This window comes from Tachyglossus aculeatus, chromosome 7 (genome assembly GCF_015852505.1).
Source record: "Tachyglossus aculeatus isolate mTacAcu1 chromosome 7, mTacAcu1.pri, whole genome shotgun sequence".
Lineage (NCBI taxonomy): Eukaryota > Metazoa > Chordata > Mammalia > Monotremata > Tachyglossidae > Tachyglossus > Tachyglossus aculeatus.
The window spans coordinates 31,178,673-31,199,587 of NC_052072.1; the positions used below are offsets into that span (position 1 = coordinate 31,178,673).

General features: G+C 42.8%; 1 protein-coding gene across 3 annotated transcripts in view; it reads left to right on the forward strand.

Moving 5' to 3' along the window:
- The window catches only part of MAGI3 (membrane associated guanylate kinase, WW and PDZ domain containing 3), a 189,931-nt gene that overhangs the window by 115,059 nt on the left and 53,957 nt on the right, over positions 1–20,915 (forward strand). For all 3 annotated transcript variants that reach the window (XM_038749323.1, XM_038749324.1, XM_038749325.1), the window contains exons 6-7: positions 6,827–6,906; positions 14,758–14,815. In XM_038749323.1, coding sequence (XP_038605251.1) covers positions 6,827–6,906; positions 14,758–14,815 — 138 coding nt within the window. The remainder of the gene's footprint in view (positions 1–6,826; positions 6,907–14,757; positions 14,816–20,915) is intronic.

The window sequence follows — 20,915 nt, forward strand, 5'->3', positions numbered from 1 at the left end:
ATAGAGAAGCAGCGTGGCTCAGTGGAGAAGAGCCCGGGCTTTGGAGTCAGAGGTCGTGGGTTCAAACCCCGGCTCCGCCAATTGTCAGCTGGGTGACTTTGGGCCAGTCACTTCACTTCTCTGGGCCTCAGTTCCCTCACCTGTAAAATGGGGATTGAGACTGTGAGCCCCACGTGGGACAACCTGATCACCTTGTAACATCCCCAGCGCTTAGAACAGTGCTTTGCACATAGTAAGCGCTTAATAAATGCCATCATCATTATTATTATTATATAGAGACGGTCCCTACCCAACAGTGGGCTCACCGTCTAGAAGGGGGAGACAGAGAACAAAACCAAACATATTAACAGAATAAAATAAATAGAATAAATATGTACAAGTAAAATAAATCAATAGAGTAATCATATTTATTGAGCGCTTACTGAGCCTATTGTTGGAGAAGGACTGTGCCTGCCTTGATTAACTTATATTTACCCCAGCTCTTAGAACAGTGTTTGATACACAGTAACCAATGCAGCAGGCAAGTGGCAAAACCGGGATTACCACAGTTATTAGTGTTTCTCAGGTTCACAAACAGAAGCACTTTTTCCACACTCTGTTTTAGTCACTGTTAACTTCTCTGTGCCTCAGTTCCCTCAACTGTAAAATGGGGGCTCAATACCGGTTTTCCTTGCCATGTGGGACAGGAACTGTATCTGGCTCCATTACCGTGTATCTACCACAGCACTTAAAACAGCCCTTGACGCATAGTATGCACTTTACAAATACCGTAGTTAAAAAAAAAAATGTAGATTATTCACAGTAGTGGAGAATGTAATGTGAGTTTGCTTCCTTAGGTTTTGTTCTAGAGGAGCAGGGTTGCGAATGGAAAGAGCACAGTCCTAAGAGTCAGAGTACATGGGTTCTAATTCCAGCTCTCCCAGTTGCCTGCTGTGTGACCTTAGGCAAATCACTTAACTTGTCTGTGCCTCAGTTTTCTCATCTGTACAGTGGGGATTCATTGCCTGTTCCCCCTCCGACTTAGACTGCCAGCCTATTGTTGGAGAGGGACTGTGCCTGCCTTGATTAACTTATATTTACCCCAGCTCTTAGAACAGTGTTTGATATATTGATGATGATGATGATACACAATAACCAAAGCAGCAGGCAAGTGGCAAAACCGGGATTAGAACCCAGGTCTTCTGACTCCCAGCCCTGTGCTTTTTCCACTAGGACACACTGCTTCTCCATACTGCTTTACTGGTTTCCACTGGGCCACAGATGCTGTACTTGTTCTTAGTAAAAATGTGTGTAAATTGGCACAATTGCCAGGTTTTCTGCAATTTGCAGAGAACTGTTTCTCTAAATGCCCCCATGTCTTCATGAACCCATGGTTCTCATGCCCTGGAAAGCACTGATATTTCCAAGTCTCTCAGTTATTAATTATAATAATAATAATGGTATTTGTTAAGCACTTACTATGTGCCGTGCCCTCTTCTAAGCGCTGGGGTAGATACGAGATAATCGGGTTGGACACAGTCCCTGTCCCACACAGGGCTCACAGCCTTAATTTTCATTTTCCAGATGAGGGAACTGCGGCATGGAGAAGTGAAGTGACTTGCCGCAGGTCACACACCAGAGAAGCGGCGTGGCTCAGTGGGAAGAGCACGGGCTTTGGAGTCAGAGGTCATGGGTTCGAATCCCGGCTCCGCCACCTGTCTGCTGTGTGACCTTGGGCCAAGTCACTTCACTTCTCTGAGCCTCAGTGACCTCATCTGTAAACTGGGGATGAAGACTGTGAGCCCCACGTGGGACAGCCTCATCCCCTTGTGTCCCCCCAGCGCTTAGAACAGTGCTTTGCACATAGTAAGCGCTCAATAAATATGACTGAATGAATGAAGTGGTGGAGCCGGGATTAGAACCCATGGCCTTCTGACTCCCAAGCCTGTGTTCTAGTCAGTAGGCAGTTCCCTTTTACCAGAGTTGGACTGTCTCGGTGGGCACTGATTTAGTGTCCTTCGGAGTAGTAGCCTGCTCTCTTTCAAAGCTGGAGTGGCCGAGAAAAGGAGCACCGACAGCCAACAACAGAGTTCCACTGTCACCCTTTGCTCAATGCTCAGTCATTCAGTCTGTCAATCATGTTTATTGAGTGCTTACTATGTGCTGAGCACTTTAATAAGCGCGTGGAGAGTACAACGTGACAGTTCCCTGCCTATAACAGATTCACATTCTAGAGCGGGAGACAGGCATTAATATATATACATAAACTACAGATCTGTAAATAAGTGCTGTGGGGCTGGGAGGGGAGATGAATAATGGGAGCAAGTCAGGGCGACACAGAAGGGAGTTGAAGAAGAGGAGAAGAGGGCTTAGTCAGGGAAGGCCTCTTGGAGGAGATAGGCATTCAGTAAGGCTAATAGCATCACTCGTGTTCTAGTCAGTAGGCAGTTCCCTTTTATCAGAGTTGGACTGTCTCGGTGGGCACTGATTTAGTGTCCTTCGGAGTAGTAGCCTGCTCTCTTTCAAAGCTGGAGTGGCCGAGAAAAGGAGCACCGACAGCCAACAACAGAGTTCCACTCTCATCCTTTGCTCAACGCTCAGTCATTCAGTCTGCCAATCATGTTTATTGAGTGCTTACTATGTGCAGAGCACTTTACTAAGCGCATGGAGAGTACAACATAACAGTTCCCTGCCTACAACAGATTATTCACATTCTAGAGCGGGAGACAAGCGTTAATATACATACGTAAACTACAGATCTGTAAATAAGTGCTGTGGGGCTGGGAGGGGAGATGAATAAAGGGAGCAAGTCAGGGCGACGCAGAAGGGAGTTGAAGAAAAGGAGAAGAGGGCTTAGTCAGGGAAGGCCTCTTGGAGGAGATGGCGTTCAGTAAGGCTAATAGCATCACTCGTGTTCTAGTCAGTAGGCAGTTCCCTTTTATCAGAGTTGGACTGTCTCGGTGGGCACTGATTTAGTGTCCTTCGGAGTAGTAGCCTGCTCTCTTTCAAAGCTGGAGTGGCCGAGAAAAGGAGCACCGACAGCCAACAACAGAGTTCCACTGTAATCCTTTGCTCAATGCTCACTCATTCAGTCTGCCAATCATGTTTATTGAGTGCTTACTATGTGCTGAGCACATTACTAAGCGCGTGGAGAGTACAACGTAACAGTTCCCTGCCTACAACAGATTCACATTCTAGAGCGGGAGACAAGCATTAATATACATACATAAACTACAGATCTGTAAATAAGTGCTGTGGGGCTGGGAGGGGAGATGAATAATGGGAGCAAGTCAGGGCGACACAGAAGGGAGTTGAAGAAAAGGAGAAGAGGGCTTAGTCAGGGAAGGCCTCTTGGAGGAGATAGGCGTTCAGTAAGGCTAATAACATCACTCATTACCAATCCCTTAAAGCCCTGTTCCTGGAGCCCCACTCACCATTCCAACCCAGAGACCCTGCCCGTTAGTCTGTCATATCAAAAATTTGCCTGGCCAACTGGCCAGAGTCAGTCTGACCTCCTGTACATCTTCTGAAAACTAGCCGCAGGACAAGTTAAATACCTCCCTGGGCCGCTCTAATACTTAGGTTGGATGATTGGAGAGCTCTGAACATAACTAATGCGGAGGAAAGATAGCTTTTAATCTTTTTTTATCCTCAGATGGTAGCTTTAGGTTACATTTTGCTATCATCTCAGCTTTAGGTTACACTTTGCTGTCACCTCAACCGTTTTATGCCTTTTCTTATTTTGTCCCATGTAGTTTTTGTAATTAGTGTGTCGGGCAATATGACCGTATTGTTTGGTGACTGGTGCAGGGTGACCCAGCCTGACCCTGTCCCGTAATTACGTTAATAAATGAGACTGACTCAAAGCATCTTCGGATCCCTCCTGTTGCAAATTTGAAGGGCTGTACATCTCCAAATGTGCCTGATTCACTTGTTCTGCCCTTCTGTTTTCCGTTGAATTTAGTGCTTTGTGCAGTGTATTCAGTTCTGTGAAATCACTGAGTTCAGTTGACTGTGAACCTGCTGTTGAGTAGGGACCGTCTCTATTTGTTGCCGATTTGTACTTCCCAAGCGCTTAGTACGGTGCTCTGCACACAGTAAGCGCTCAATAAATACGATTGAATGAATGAATGATGTAGTCCACTCTGCCATAGTGCATGTTTTCACTATGCAGTTTGGATAAAGTGGTAATGAAAGATTAGGGAGCATTCTTTCCTCAGTGCATATCTGTCCTGGTCATAAAATAATCCACACTGACATGAGTAGATTTGGTGTAGGATTGTGTACATATGTGCAGGGCGTTGATCACGGCACAGTAAAGCTGTCCAAAATGCATAGAACAGTGCTGTATACATAGTAAACACTCAATAGTGCCATTGAAGGCTCAGTAAATGCCTTCCAGAGCACAAGTAATACTGTACACCTGCTAGTGCTCTCAAGTGCTTCCATGAAAATAGTGTGAAATGAAAGAGTATTAAGCAAAGAATAGATTCCTTTAGACTATAGGAAATAATGTAAAAAGTATTCATGTATTCCCAACATCCCCAAAAGTGACTCAGACAATATGTTTAAGCTTTGCTTAAAAAACACAAATGTCATTTCTTTATCAAATATACCAATAATAGAAGATTTAAAATTAGATTTTTTGGGGGGGGAGGGGAGTACATAGATGAAGTACCGTAAATTTTCAAAGTGCTATATTTTACATCCTACTGAGCAGAAAAGCATCTTAGAGACGTCATTATCTATGCTAACTAGGTGTGCTGTTATCTGTGCTAAACTGAAGTGGGCTATAATCACTCTATTCAAGTTAGTCAAAGTACTTCAGAGAGAGTGGAGCTCAACTTTGCAGAATTACTTGGAATGGAAAGTGCACTCCAAAAATTAAAAACTGCAAATAAAATAGCACTGCTTTAAAATCCAGTAGCACTGTTGAGAAAGAGCTTTAAGGGAAGAGCACTATAATGGGGTTTATAGCAGACCTGAATTTATAAGTTTTACTGTGCACTGAAAGACAAAGATTTTTTTGAGAGAGATGTAACCAAACCTTTCAATTCAGTTCAGCAAGACTGCTTATTTTCCAGTGGGCATGCTGCAGGATGTGTGGCTGTGAACAGAAAATGGTAAAATATTTTTTGATAGGTAAATATTTATAATTCCGCATTCTTGGGCGACACCTTTAGAGGTATCTTCCTGTTCAACCAATTGTATTTATTGTGTGCTTACTGTGTACAGGGCATTATACTAAACACTTGGGAGAGTACAACCCAACAATATAACAGACATATTTCCTGCCCACAGTGAGCTTACAGTCTCCAAGGGGAGAAAGATGTAATATAAATAAAGAAATTATGGATATGTACATAAGTGCTGTGGGGCTGGTAGGGGTTATGGGGAGCGAAAAAAGAGAGCAAGTCAGGGTGACGCAGAAAGGAGTGGGAAAAGAGGAAATGGAGGCCTTGTAAGGGAAGCCCTCTTATAATAATAATAACAATAACAATAATAATGATGACATTTATTAAGCACTTACTAAGCGCTGGGGAGGCTCTAAACACTGGGGAGGTTACAAGGTGATCAGGTTATCCCATGGGGGGCTCACAGTCTTAATCCCCGTTTTACAGATGAGGGAACTGAGGCCCAGAGAAGTGAAGTGACTTGCCCAAAGTCACACAGCTGACAATTGGCGGAGCTGGGATTTGAACCCATGACCTCTGACTCCAAAGCCCGTACTCTTTCCACTGAGCCATGCTGCTTCTCTACCTTTTATAGGAGGGGGCCTTCAATAATAATAATAGTAATGGTATTTAAGTGCTTACTATGTGCCAGGCACTGTACTAAGCGCTGGGGGTTACAAGCAAAACGGGTTGGACACAGTCCCTGTCTCAATCCACATTTTACAGATGAGGTAACAGGCACAGAGAAGTGAAGTGACTTGCCCAAGGTCTCACAGCAGGCAGGCGGAGGAACCAGGATTAGAACCTGTGACCTTCTGACTCACAGGCATGTGCTGTATCCACTATGCCCTGCTGCTTCTCAATAAGGCTTTAATCAATCAATCAATTGTATTTATTGAGCGCTTACTGGGTGCAGAGCACTGTACTAAGCGCTTGGGAAGTACAAGTTGGCAACATAGAGAGACAGTCCCTACCCAACAGTGGGCTCACAGTCTGAAAGGGGAAGACAGAGAACAAAACCAAACATACTAGCAAAATAAAATAAATAGAATAGATATGTACAAGTAAAATAAATAAATAAATAGAGTAATAAATATGTACAGACATATATACATATATGCAGGTGCTGTGGGGAAGGGAAGGAGGTGGGGAGAGTTATTATTTATCAGATAAGAAAAGGGAGGGCATACCAAGCCAGAGGTAGGGTGGGTGGGCAAGAGGCTGGTGGCAATATAGACAGGATTGGGGTACAGCAAGTAAATTGGCATTAGAGGAATGAAGTGTGTGGGCTGGATTGTAGTAGGGGAGTAGCAAGGTGAGGTAGTAGGGGGCAAGGAGATTGAGTGCTTTAAATAATAATAATAATAATGATGGCATTTGTTAAGCGCTTACTATGTGCAGAGCGGATGCCAAGGAGTTTCTGTTCGATGTAGAGGTGTATGGACAACCATTGGAGGTTCTTGAGTGGGGAAGAGACAATAGCCTTTCTCACACTGCCCTTTTAAAGCAAAAAAAAATATGAGTACTGCAAGATTTTTAAACCTGAGATGTGAACTGGACGCAGGTCTGCAAACATAAAAGGGTCCTTACTGTAGTCGTATTTATTCTTTGTGTTTGAACTACCGCCTTCCTTCCATGCACTGCTGTTTTTGATTGGAGTTTCGACTTTACAGCCACAACACCAAGACAACCACCTGGCTAGACCCCCGGCTCTGTAAGAAAGCCAAAGCTCCTGAGGACTGTGAGGATGGAGGTAAGAGACTCACTCTTTTGTCACTTTCTTATCTGATGCCTTCCTCTTCTGACTGCGCAGACATCTCCGTTCTTACAGAATAAAACTTTGCCGTACAGAAGCACAGAGGTGGGATGTTATTAAGCATAGCATACTAAAGGAATTCTTTCAGCATAAAACCTCATAAGAAAGACTGAGTGTAACTGAATCAATATATGCCATTGATTGATATATCTTACCAGTTTTGAGGGCCTAAATATTTTGTAGGCAAGGTGCTTTTCATTTGTTTACTTGATGGGAACAGATGAATAAATCCTCCTTATCCTCTGCTGCTTTCCCTAGCTATAATTTATCTTAATGTCTGTCTTCCACCTTTAGACTGAAAACTCCTTGAGGCCAAGAATCATGTCTACCAAATACTGCCTTCTTCCAAGTGCTTAGTACAGTGCCGTGCACCTAGAAAGCACTCAATAAATACCATTGATTGACTGAATAATTGATTGGAGACCAAGTCAGATCTTGGGGAAAATATTTTCCTCTTTCTCTCCTTTCCTTCCTTCTTTCTGCTTCTCCTTCCCTAACAAGCATAAAAGTGCTTTAGTTTAGCCTTGCATAGGAGACCAAAATAGTATGCCTTCCTCCCTCTTTCCTCTGATAAAATACCTACCAAGTAAATCCAGTAAAATGACTAGTCTTTTGTTCTTCCCCTGTCAAGTGAGAGTGTGGCTATTGCATATTTTCAATTTTTTGTTCAGCATGATTTGTAGGGAAAGGAAGTTTTGTAGGAGTATTATTATCAATAATATCTAGGAAGTTGTCAGAAGATTTCTGTTCTGAAAATAAATGATTACAACAGCTGCCTGGAGTCTATGAGCTTGTTAAAGAAATCTGAAAGATCCTTGATCAGACATCTCAGTGGTTTGATGGCAGTAAAATGACCTAGGAGACCATTGTAACTGAGGATTTCATGTTCCAATCTTTGAGCAGAAGAAAAGTTTGGTCACGTCATGAAAGGACAGACTTTGATCTCAGGGCAAAACATGACAGCTGCTCACTTAGAATCTTCTCCTGAGAGCTGATCTCGTACAGCATTATGTCAGTCTTGGAATAAGGCTTTATTCACCAATATCATTGTTTTTCATAGGCACAATCTGACTGATGTGTCATCCTCAAAGGGAAGGGGGAATGCAGTTGAAAAAGAAGTAGTTTTCCCCACAGCGGAGTAAAACCTAATAGTATTTACTAATCCCATCCAAACCCTGTCCTCCCGCTCATTCTCCCTTCACTGTTGACAGCACCACCATTCTTCCTGTCTCGCGAGCCAGTAGCCTTGGCATTAATTTTTGATTCCTCTTACTCGTTCCACCCACATATTCAAGCCATCACTAAATCCTGTCAGGTCTACCGCCACAACATCACAAAAATCCGCCCCTTCCTCTCCATCCAAATTGCACCCACATTAACGCAAGGACTTATCCTAGACGGCCTTGATTATTCTATCAGCCTCCTTGCTGACCTTCCTGCCTCCTGTCTCCTCCCACTCCAGTCCATACTCCATTCTCCTGCCTGAATCATTTTCCTTCAAAAACGTTCAGACCGTGTTTCCCCACTCCTCAGGAAACGCCAGTGGTTGTCCATCCACCTCCACATCAAACAAAAAATCCTCACCATTGGCTTTTAAGCACTTAATCGCCTTGCCCCCTCCTACCTCACTTCTGTACTCTCCTAGAACCCAGCCCGCACACTTTGTTCCTCTAATGCTAACCTTCTCACTCTACCTAGATCTCATCTGTCTCACCGCCGACCTCTTGCCCACATCCTACTTCTGACCTGGAATGCCATCCCTCCTCATATCAGACAGATAACTGCTCTAACCCAATTCGAAGCCTTATTGAAGGCACATCTCCTCCAAGAAGCCTTCCTGACTAAGCCCTCCTCTCCTCACACTCCCTTCTGCAATGCTCTTACTTGCTCCTTCATTCATCCTCCCTCCCATCCCCACAGCACATAAGTATATACCTGTAATTTATTTATGCATTAATTAAATTAATTTATAAATTTGTAAATTAACATAATAATTAATGCATTAATATAATAATTAATATATTAATATAATAATCATAAATTAATTAAATGATAAATTATAAATTCCAAATTTAATTAATAGTATTAATTAACCTATTTATATTAATGTCTGTCTCCCCCTCTAAACTGTGAGCTTGTTGTGGGCAGAAGTGTGTCTGTTTGTTCTTACAGTTTACTCTCCCAAGTGCTTAGTACAGTGCTTTGCATACAGTAAGTGCTTAAAAATTATCATTGAATGAATGAATAAATGAACTGGGTAATTGGTAGACTCTGGAGTCTTGGTAGAAGTGCCAAACAGAGGATGAATCTGAAGCATTTTCATTCTAGTTAGATTTTTAAATGAATTTATAATGTAGACCATAAATTATGCACAAGGGCATAAATCTTAATCTACATTTCTAAAGCCCCTTTTGAAATTTTTTTCAATTTAAACCTAAATTTCTCATGCGCAATTAAATTGATAGAACATGAGAAATTTTACTCTAATGAAGTGACATTATTAGGTTTTAAATCTGCTTCATATTTTACTCAGTAAGGTTGAGTCTTCTATAAAATCATTGTTTCTGGCCTAATAATCGTTGAATCTGGCCTCATAATAATAATACTATTCATTAAGTGCCGTCAAGCACTATTCTAAGTGCTGGACAGATACAAGCTAATCAGGTTGGACACAGTCCCTGTCCTGCATGGGACTCACAGTCTCAATCCCCACTTTACAGATGAGGTAACTGAGGCCCAGAGAAGTGAAGTGACTTGCCCAAGTTCACACAGTAGACAAGTGGCAGAGCTCGGATTAGGAGTCAGAAGGACCTGAGTTCTGTGCTCTGTCCCCTAGGCCATGCTGCTTCCCAATTCTTCCCTTTATGCTCCTGATATCCATAAGATAACATTATCGTTAGAAATTAACATGATTACTTAATTTATTTGCTTTCAATTGACATAACAAATTGAGTAATGGTTATGAAAGTATTCATTAATGATTCGTTTATCTTAAAAACCTCATTTATTGAACACCTACTGTGTGCAGAGCACTGTACTAAGCGCTTGGGAAGTACAAGTTGGCAACATATAGAGACGGTCCATACCCAACGGGCTCACAGTCTAGAAGGGGGAGACAGACAACAAAACAAAACATGTGGACAGGTGTCAAGTCATCAGAACAAATAGAATTAAAGCTAAAGGCACATCATTAACAAAATAGAATAGTAAATATGTACAAGTAAAATAAATCGAGTAATAAATCTGTACAAACATATATACAGGTGCTGTGGGGAGGCGAAGGAGTTAGGGTGGGGGGGGATGGGGAGGAGGAGAGGAAAAAGGGGGCTCAGTCTGGGAAGGCCTCCTGGAGGAGGTGAGCTCTCAGTAGGGCTTTGAAGGGAGGAAGAGAGCTAGCTTGGCGGATGTGCGGAGGGAAGGCATTCCAGGCCTGGGGGAGGACGTGGGCCGGGGATCGACGGCGGGGCAGGCGAGAACGAGGTACAGTGAGGAGGTTAGCGGCAGAGGAGCGGAGGGTGCGGTCTCATCTGCTGCGATGCTAAATTTCAAACACTAAGTAAAAAACCTTTAAATACCATTGAGTTAAACCATTTAAAACCATTTTAAAGATAACAGGGTTTTGAAATTTATCATCTAAGTAGTGTTCTATAGTCAGCCACTTATCATGCCTTTTCTGTGTGGAAAATCCTAAACTGGACACTGGAAAAGCATTGCAGTATCAACAGGCAACCTGAAATTCAGTGTCTGTAGAAGCCCAGAAATATATTGAAACTTTTCTTTCTTTGCAACTTTTCTGTGCAAGGGAAGATAATCCTCCTATAGACTGTTGAGCTCCCTGTGGGCTGGGAATGAGTCTACCAACTCTACGTGAGCAGTGTGGCTCAGTGGAAAGAGCCCGGGCTTGGGAGTCAGAGGTCATGGGTTCAAATCCTGGCTCTGCCGCTTGTCAGCTGTGTGACTTTGGGCAAGTCACTTAACTTCTCTTTGCCTCAGTTACCTCATCTGTAAAATGGGAATTAAGATTGTGAGCCCCACATGGGACAACCTGATCACCTTGTATCCTCCCCAGCACTTAGAACAGTGCTTTGCACATAGTGAGCGCTTAACAAATACCAAAATTATTATTATTGTTATTACTGTATTTTTCTCTCCCAAGAACCTAGTAGAGTCCTCAGTACATAGCAGTTCTCAATAAATACCATTAATTGGTTAGTAGAGAACATACCCGAAAGAAAATTAATCTTGTGCCAGAATTTAACTGAAGGCCATTTCCCTTTATGCAAAATGCAGATATTGTTGTGAGTTTCTGTATAGGAATCTTTTTGCACAGTTTTCTGTTTACATCCTGTTTTAATGTCCACCAGTCTTGGAAAAAGGACTTGGAATATTCACAAAAGTCATTCTTTGTAATAAGCGGAATTTGACTGTGTCAGCCCCAAAGGAAATGGGAAGTAGAGTTGAAAAAAGAACTATCATATTGTGCTCTCACAAGCACTTAGAACAGTGTTCTGCATACACCCTAAGTGTTCGGTAAATACAATTGATTAATCAGCTAGTGTACTTGGAAATTCAAAAATTACGGTTTTTTTGAAAGAGGACCTCAAAGACTGATTACCATTTATGAGTGCTTGTTTTGGCATGTTGGCAAAAAATAGACATTTTTTAATAATGCATTTTATAGTATTATCACTATTAGTACCATTTGAGTGTCTTCTAAGCAGATGAGAACATACAGTAGATAAAAATGGATAGAGTCACTGCCCTTGATGAATTTGCATTCACAAGAGGAGTTTACAATACGATGTAAGGTCCCCATTAATCTAATATGTGCTAACTAGATCACAGATGCCTTATGTTTCAAAAGAAAAGTAATTTGAATCCTATCCAAATTTAACATTTAAAGATAACCATTTAATAAGACTAGAACCATTTTCCACATATCGTTGGAGCTCGGTGTTATTTTTAGTGTTCAACTTCTCTGAAGGGGGATATTTAGATTAAGCTACTAAACAGTCAACTTCATCCTTGTAATGGAATCCATGCCTCCTACATTTCCATATTACTATCAAGTTGATTTATTGATGCAAGTTTAAGAACAATGTCTCTCAATCTTCTGAGTATTGCAGGGGAACTATCCATTTATAATGAAACCAGCTAGAGCCATTATCTTAAACCTCTATTTAAATATGTATATAGGTATACATATCCAGTGTGGCTCAGTGGAAAGAGCGCGGGCTTTGGAGTCAGAGGTCATGGGTTCAAATCCCGGCTCCGCCAAGTGTCAGCTGTGTGACTTTGTAACTTCTCTGCCCCTCAGTTACCTCATCTGTAAAATGGGGGTTAAGACTGTGAGCCCCCCGTGGGACAGCCTGATCACCTGGTAACCTCCCCAGCGCTTAGAACAGTGCCTGCACATAGTAAGCGCTTAATAAATAATAATATTGTTACGATGTTATTATAATAATAACAATATGTATGCACATATGTATGTATATATAGCTTTCAAGAGAAAACTAAGGCAGTACTCTTCAAAGAGAAATGCTGAACATCACAGTGAACAGTATTTTAATAATCAGTTCTTGTTGGGGATTAATCAAATTCTGATTAACTGAGCTTTAATAATGACACACTCTGGGGCAATAAAAGAACCCGGGGAAAAGATTTGGAGAGTGCCAGAGGATTGGAGAAACTGCCCTAGACCTCAAGCCAGTGAGGCCCAGTGCTTAGGAGACCGCAGAAATATAGAAACTTTGCCCCAGGCTCTTATGTCTTCATCTGTCATATTCTCCCATGTGTTCAGCTCAGTGTTCTGGGCATGTAGGTACTTAATAAATACTTCCGATGAGTAGTTTTCGTAAAGACTAAAATTCCAGAATATATGGGTTTGGCGATCAACTTTTTGACAAGATGAAGAAATTCCTTGACACAGCCTGAATCAAAAGGTCAGTAACTAGGATATCATCATCATCATCATCAATCGTATTTATTGAGCGCTTACTGTGTGCAGAGCACTGTACTAAGCGCTTGGGAAGTACAAGTTGGCAACACATAGAGACAGTCCCTACCCAACAGTGGGCTCACAGTCTAAAAGGGGGAGACAGAGAACAGAACCAAACATATTAACAAAATAAAATAAATAGAATAGATATGTACAAGTAAAATAAATAAATAGAGTAATAAATATGGACAAACATATATACATATATACAGGTGCTGTGGAGAAGGGAAGGAGGTAAGATGGTGGGATGGAGAGGGAGATGAGGGGGAGAGGAAGGAAGGGGCTCAGTCTGAGAAGGCCTCCTGGAGGAGGTGAGCTCTCAGTAGGGCCTTGAATATCAATCAATCATTGATATCAATCATTGATATCAATCAATGGTATTTATTAAGGGCTAACCGCATCCAGAGCACTCTAGTAACCATTCGGGAGAGTTCAGCATAACAGAATTGGTATACACATTCATTCATTCATTCATTCATTCATTCATTCATTCAATCGTATTGAGCGCTTACTGTGTGCATAACACTGTACTAAGCGCTTGGGAAGTCCAAGTTGGCAACACATAGAGCCGGTCCCTACCCGACAGAGGGCTCCCAGTCTAGAAGGGGGAGACAGGCAACAAAACAAAACATATTAACAGAATAGAATAGTTTTTTCTCTCACACTTCCTGGTGGAAGGTAATAATAATAATAATGATGGCATTTATTAAACGCTTACTATGTGCCAAGCACTGTTCTAAGCACTGGGGAGGTTCCAAGGCGATCGGGTCGTCCCACGGCGGGCTCACAGTCTTCATCCCCATTTTCCAGATGAGGGAACTGAGGCCCAGAGAAGTGAAGTGACTTGCCCAAAGTCACCCAGCTGACAGTTGGCAGAGCTGGGATTCGAACCCACGACCTCTGACTCCCGAGCCCGGGCTCTTTCCACTGTGCCACACTGCTTCTCTAATAATAATAACGATGGCATTTATTAAGCGCGTACTATGTGCCAAGCACCGTTCTAAGCGCTGGGAAGGTTCCAAGGTGATCGGGTCGTCCCACGTGGGGCTCACAGTCTTCATCCCCATTTTCCAGATGGGAAAACTGAGGCCCAGAGAATAAGAATAATAATGATGATGATGGCATTTATTAAGCATGTACTATGTGCCAAGCACCATTCTAAGCACTGGGGAGGTTCCAAGGCGATCAGGTCGTCCCACGATGGGCTCAAAGTCTCCATTTTCCAGATGAGGTCACTGAGGCCCGGAGAAGTGAAGTGACTCGCCCAGAGTCACCCAGCTGACAAGTGGCGGAGCCGGGATTTGAACCCCTGACCTGTGACTCCAAAAGCCCAGGCTCTTTCCACCGAGCCACACTGCTGGGGAAGAGGTGGAAGACCAGATTGGGGGAGAGGGTGATGGGGAGAGTGTGGGAGACTCCTTCCTCTTGAATTATCACCCAATCTTAGGTACCAGAAGTCTGAGTTTAGTTCTGGTGATTATTTTTTATTTATTTTCTTTGAGACGGCATTTGTTAAGCACTTACTATGTGCCAGGCACTGTTCCCTGACCATCAGAGGGGGAGACAGATACTAAAATTTCATCTATTTAAAAAACAAGATTTTCCTTCTCCATCTTTTTCTACTTCTTGCCTCCTAACCACTGAAAAAAATGAGAAAAACATAAACAGCTTTTATCACCTGACCCCTTAGATTCACTGTTTCTTCACATGTAATTGATGGCGGTGTTAAGTATTTTTTTCATTATGGTACTGAATCTGTAAACTCACTAACTCTTCTGTTCTAATTATAGAACTTCCTTACGGCTGGGAGAAAATAGAAGACCCTCAGTATGGGACATACTATGTTGAGTAAGTTTCTTCAATAATTTTTTCATTTGATGGGGTAATCAAATTTAGCAAGAAACAGTGGAAAAAAAGTTTAATCAGTGAAAAATATAAGCAATCCTGTACCTAGGCAATATGTATGCATTGCATATTAATGGACAGTTATTAATATTTTCTAAACTTAGAAACGTCCTTCTCTTTGCCTTTGTGGGATTGTATATCCACCTGTGAAATGGAGAAATCCTAGCCCCAGTGGTTGACAGGTATTTTAGACAATAAATTAGAACACAGAATTGGATCAAGAAGTCGTCACTGGCAGATAGTCCCTTAAATAAAACAATATTCTCTTGTCACTTTATTTCGTGTTAATCATGATTTTACGAGGGGTTTGCAAACATTCCTCTCTGAAGTGTCTGCTTTACAAAATGTGTTTGCCTTTAGCTATCTAAGGACTCTTAAACCGTGGCATGCATTTATTTAAAGAAATATAGAAAAGTACTTGATAGCTGCCTGTTGACATCCAAACTCACTTGATGGAGCTTTTGAACTCCAGTTATGGGGTAGTAATCTCTTCAGCTTTCATGGCATGAAATTCCTTATTCAGTTTTAAAAGGGATATGGGGGAAAAGCTGAAAATTCCATCTGCATTTAAGAAAGCATTAGTGAGCCATTTAAAGAAACTGTGCCGTCATTGCAATCCTCTTCTGACTGAAAAGCTTTTCATGATTCAGTTAACAAGAGCTACATCTTTCTCCCGTCACCTCAGTTAAACGTTGCTTCAGACAGAAACGAGTAGTTGCTCTTTTAAGCCGAGCTATGTAACTTAAAGACCTTGCAATCTTGAACCATTAAAATGTGTTGACTGGAAAGCTGACTGTCCTGAAAGTGAGTTTGCTCCTGAAATGAAAATGAAGCATAATTGGAAAGTTAGGGCAGATTCAACTCATCTGGGCTCTTCCAGGCCCAATCCTCACACACTAGAGACAATAAATAGGGGGAAATAGGGGATTGAAGAAGGAAACTAATGGCTATAATTTGCTTCTGCCTTTTACTCAAAGCCCCAGGTGGTGCCCTACTTCTGGTCACTGTTAATTGCCATAACAACAACCTGTGCTTTTGGAGGGGCATAAAAGACCCTCTTCACTTCTCCCAGTCGTCTGATACCTCAGTGAGCAAACTTCAAACCTAAGTATACGGCCTAAGAAGGCGTATGGATAACCTTAGTTCTCCTGCTCCTGTGTTGCTTGGAGTGTGCAAGGGAGCTTGGGTCTCCTGACTCGTTATTATTATTATTATTATTATCATTATCATTATTATAATTGTTATTGTTATTATTGTTATTAATGATGATGATAATAGTAATGGTGTTTAAGTTCTTTCTATGTGCCAGGCACTGTACTAAGTGCTGGAGTAGATGCAATTTAATCAGGTTGGGCACAGTTCCTGTTCCAAACAGGGCTCACAGCCTAAGTAGGAGGGAGAACAAGTATTTAAGTGCCCATTTTATCGATGAGGAAACTGAGACACAGAAGTGAAGTGATAATAGTAATAATAATGATGATGATGGTGTTTCTTAAGCGCTTACTATGTGCAAAGCACTGTTCTAAGTGCTGGGGAGGTTACAAGGTGATCAGGTTCTCCCACGGAAGGCTCACAGTCTTAATCCCCATTTTACAGATGATGTAACTGGGGCACAGAGAACTTAAGTGACTTGCCCAAAGTCACACAGCTGACAATTGGTGGAGCTGGGATTTGAACCCATGTCCTCTGACTCCAAAGCCCGGGCTCTTTCCACTGAGCCATGCTGCTTCTTAGCGATTTGTCCTAAGTCCCGCAGCAGGCAAGTGGCAGAGACTGGATTCGAACCCAAGTCCTCTGATTCCCACGCCCTTTTCACTAGGCCAGGCTGCTTCTGTGCCACGGAGGTCACTCTGATGAATCTTTGGGAATCCCCAGGCTGGCTAGAAGCAGGACAGCTATTATAATTGGCATGGCCTGTAGGATGAACCGCCTCCACTGCCAAGCACCTTGATGGATGCCAAGGAGAGCAGCTATCACACTGTTCCTTCATATTACCTGTGGTCACTGACAGAGACAAAATTTTGGGTTGAATGAAGTGTTGATCTGACCCAAGAATGTTCCTTGTGTTTTTAAATAGGATGGAAATGAGTAGGCAAATGACTGTAGAAAGATTAGTGTATCTCTGCTTTTGACCCCTGAAGCATAATAGTAATAATAATAATAATAATAATAATGACGTTTATTGAGCGCTTAAGCATGTGCAATGAATGTCATGATTGAAATAGCTATGGAACTTATTCGGCATTGAGATGTTTAGAACAGTAGTTTGATTTAGCTGGAATTAAAAAGTATTTTCCAGTGACACTACCAAGTGATTTTAATATTATGAGTTTGAGCCTGTTGTATCAATTCCAACTGAATTTAAATGTAACACCAAGAAGACCCCGGGCCTGTGAGTCAAAGGACCTGGGTTCTAGTCCCAGCTCCACCGCTTGTCTGCAGTGTGACCTTGGATAAGTCACTTAACTTCTGTGCACCCCAATTACCTCTAAAATGGGGTTGAGAGTGTGAGCCCTATGTGGGACAGGGACTCTGTCCAACCTGATGATCCCGTATCCAGCCCAGTGATTAGTACAGTGCCTTGCTGGCACATACTAAGTACTTAAATATCATTAAAAAAAAAGTCACAGTTACCAAAGTTATTTACTCAGATGTTTATGCGGTGCTTGAAATGTCCTGAAACAACAGGGAGACTATCAATATGCGTGGTATTTCCCAAGGCGGGTATATTTTATGGGAAGGTAATTTATTCAGTTTCTGAAATGCAGCTTATAATCAGGGTGGCCATTAGTGTGGAGTCAGCTGAGCTGTGGAGCCCGTGGCTTGATTCCCAGATTGGTTAGGTTTGGAAACACAACCTTGGTAATCTGCAGAGAGTTTATTAATGGAGATAAAGAGCTGTTACTTAAACGGTGGCTCCTTGGAGCCTGTTACATGTCAAGCCAGATGGCTTAGTGATTTCGCTTGGCCAAGGTTGCCGCAGTTGATGTTACTACTGCAGCGGCAGTTTTTTTTTTTCCTAATTTTTGAATATGGAACCTTGAAATTAATTATCATATATTAATTATATATGGAACCTTGAAATTAATTATTTATGAAACAGTTAATTTTAAAATCTAGTGGCAAATCCTGCATCGGAATGCTAATCTTTTTATAGTTTTTCATTTTATTTGAATATTCATGCGGGAGAAATGTAATCCATATACGTGATCCAGTTATTGTGATATTTGCCATTGATCCATAATGTGGTCCAAAGTTACGATATTCAAAAGTCCTAAGGGTCAGGAAACAGTGCCTCAGCAATTCCTGTTTGGGTCAGTAGAGTATAAGCACCGACATATAGGGATGGTAGGAGTAATTTTTCCAATAGCATTTAGGCCATATGAGGGAGGGAGTTACCGCATCTGTTAAATGGAGATTAAGACTGAGCTCCGAGAGGGACATAGTCTACTATGTCTACTATAGTGTACTATATCCAAAGTGATTAGTTTGTATCTCCCCCCAGTGCTTAGTACAGTGCCTGGCCCTTAGCAGTAGTAGTAATAATAATAATTATGGTATTTATTAAATATTTACTATGTGCCAAGCACTCTTCTAAGCACTGGTGTAGATATAAGGTAATTAGTTTGGGCACAGTCCCTGTCCCACTTAAGGATCACACTTTTAATCCCCATTTTAACCTAGGCATAGAGACGTTAAGTGACCTGCCCCGGGTCACACAGCAGCCAAGTGGTGGAGTCGGAATAAGAACCCACGACCCCTGACTCCCAAGCCTGTGTTCTTGCCACTAGGCCATGCCGCTACCCATAATTGTGGTGTGTGTTCAGTGCTTACCAGGTGCCAGGCACTGTACTAAGCACCGGGGGAGAAACAAGCAGAGCACTGTACTAAGCGCTTGGGGATTACAAATCGGCAACATATAGAGACGGTCCCTACCCAACAACGGGCTCACAGTCTAGAAGGGGGAGACAGACGACAAAATAAAGCAAGTAGACAGGCATCAATACCATCAGAATAAATTGAATCTTTGCTAGATACGCATCATTAATAAAGTAGAGTAATAAATATGTACAAATAAAATAGAGTAATTAATATGTAAAATATATGCAAGTGCTGTGGAGACGGGAAGGGAGGAGGAGAGGAGGGAAAAGGGGGGCTTAGTGTGGGAAGGCCTCCTGGAGGAGGTGAGCTCTCAGTAGGGCTTTGAAGGGAGGAAGAGAGCTAGCTTGGTGGATGTGTGTGGAGGGAGGGCATTCCAGGCCGGAGGTAGGGCGTGGGTCAAGGTTTGGGGTGGGACAGGCAAGAACCGAGGCATAGGGAGGAGGTTAGTGGAGTGTGCGGGCTGGGCTGTAGAAGGAGAGAAGGGAGGTGAGGTAGGAGGGGATGGACAGCCTTGAAGCCAAAAGTTGATTCCAGTTCCCTCACAGAGCTGTCACTGGGCTGGCTGAAGAGTTCCCATCCATCCACTTACTTGGAAAGCCCTCAGGCTGAGCAGCCACCTTCATTATCCTTTGTATAAAAAGGAGTTTTAGTCATCAGCCTTAAACAGCTTTTCTTATTCTGTTCAAACACCACCTCTTTGAACCATACAAAGACCCAATGCTCTCCTTCCCCCCCACCTCTCTCTCTCTCTCTCTCTCTCTCTCTCTCTCTCTCTCAATCTCTCTCTCCCTCCCTCCCTCTCTCTCTCTCTCCCTCCCTCCCTCTCTCTCTCTCTCCCTCCCTCCCTCCCTCTCTCTCTCTCTCTCCCTCCCTCCCTCTCCCTCCCTCCCTCCCTCCCCTCCCCCCAGACTATGACCTCTTTGTGGGCAGGGAACATGTGTCTGTTTTGTACTATACTCTCCCAAGTGCTTAGTCCAGTGCTTTGCACACAGCTCCCAATAAATAAAATTGAACGAATGCATGAACACAAAGGAAGACCATCAGGTTGGAGATTGGATTTGAACAACTTTTATTCATAAATTTATTCATAAGGCTAGGAATATTAGCTATGTACACATAATTAATAAAACAAACAGGGTAATAAATATGTACAAATATACACAAATGCTGTGGGGAGGGGCAAGGGGGTAGGGTAGAGGGAGGGAGTGGAGGCAATGAGGAGGGGAGGAGGAGCAGAGGAAGAGTGGGGGGGCTTAGTCTGGGAAGGCCTCCTGGAGGAGGTGAGCTCTCAGTAGGGCTTTGAAGGGAGGAGGAGAGCTAGTATGGCGGATGTGTGGAGGGAGGGCATTCCAGGCCAGGGGAAGAATGTGGGCCGGGGGTCGATGGCGGGACAGGTGAGAACGAGGCCCAGTGAGGAGGTTAGCGGCAGAGGAGCAGAGGGTGCGGGCTGGGCTGGAGAAGGAGAGAAGGGAGGTGAGGTAGGAGGGGGTGAGGTGATGGAGAGCTTTGAAGCCGAGAGTGAGGAGTTTTTGCTTCACGCGAAGGTTGATAGGCAACCACTGGAGTTTTTTGAGGAGGGGAGTGACATGCCCAGAACATTTCCGTAGAAAGATAATCTGGGCAGCAGAGTGAAGAATAGACTGAAGCGGGGAGAGACAGGAGGATGAAAGGAGGCTAACCATAATCATTTAGGAGAGGGGTGAGCATGCTAGTTCATGGTCTTCATCAGCTTTGCAAATGGACAGAGAAGCTTTAAGGAGGAGGATTTCTTTTTTCCCAGCCCACAGATTTTTCAGAAGACAGTATTCGCATTCACTGCGTCACTGTAGAAAAAATATATCAGATTATAGTAATTGTATTAAGGATCTCAGAGCCTTTCATGGGTTAGTTATCTTCTAGAGCTAACAAGCTACAGCTTTGCCAGAGATGACCAAATCGTGGTCCCAGAAATGAGAAATGGATCAGCAGGCCTGATGAGAAACAGCCCAGGACAAAAGTGGGAAAAGCCAAGGTCTCATTTCCAGTGGGTACTCTCGAACATGCCCAGTTTGCCTTAGGGATCATAATCCCATCATTAGCACAGTTCATGCACAGCAGCGCTTCAGCCCTCTACCAAAATTCCCCAGAATTTGAATTTTCTGAAATCTGGAGGCGGCAAGAG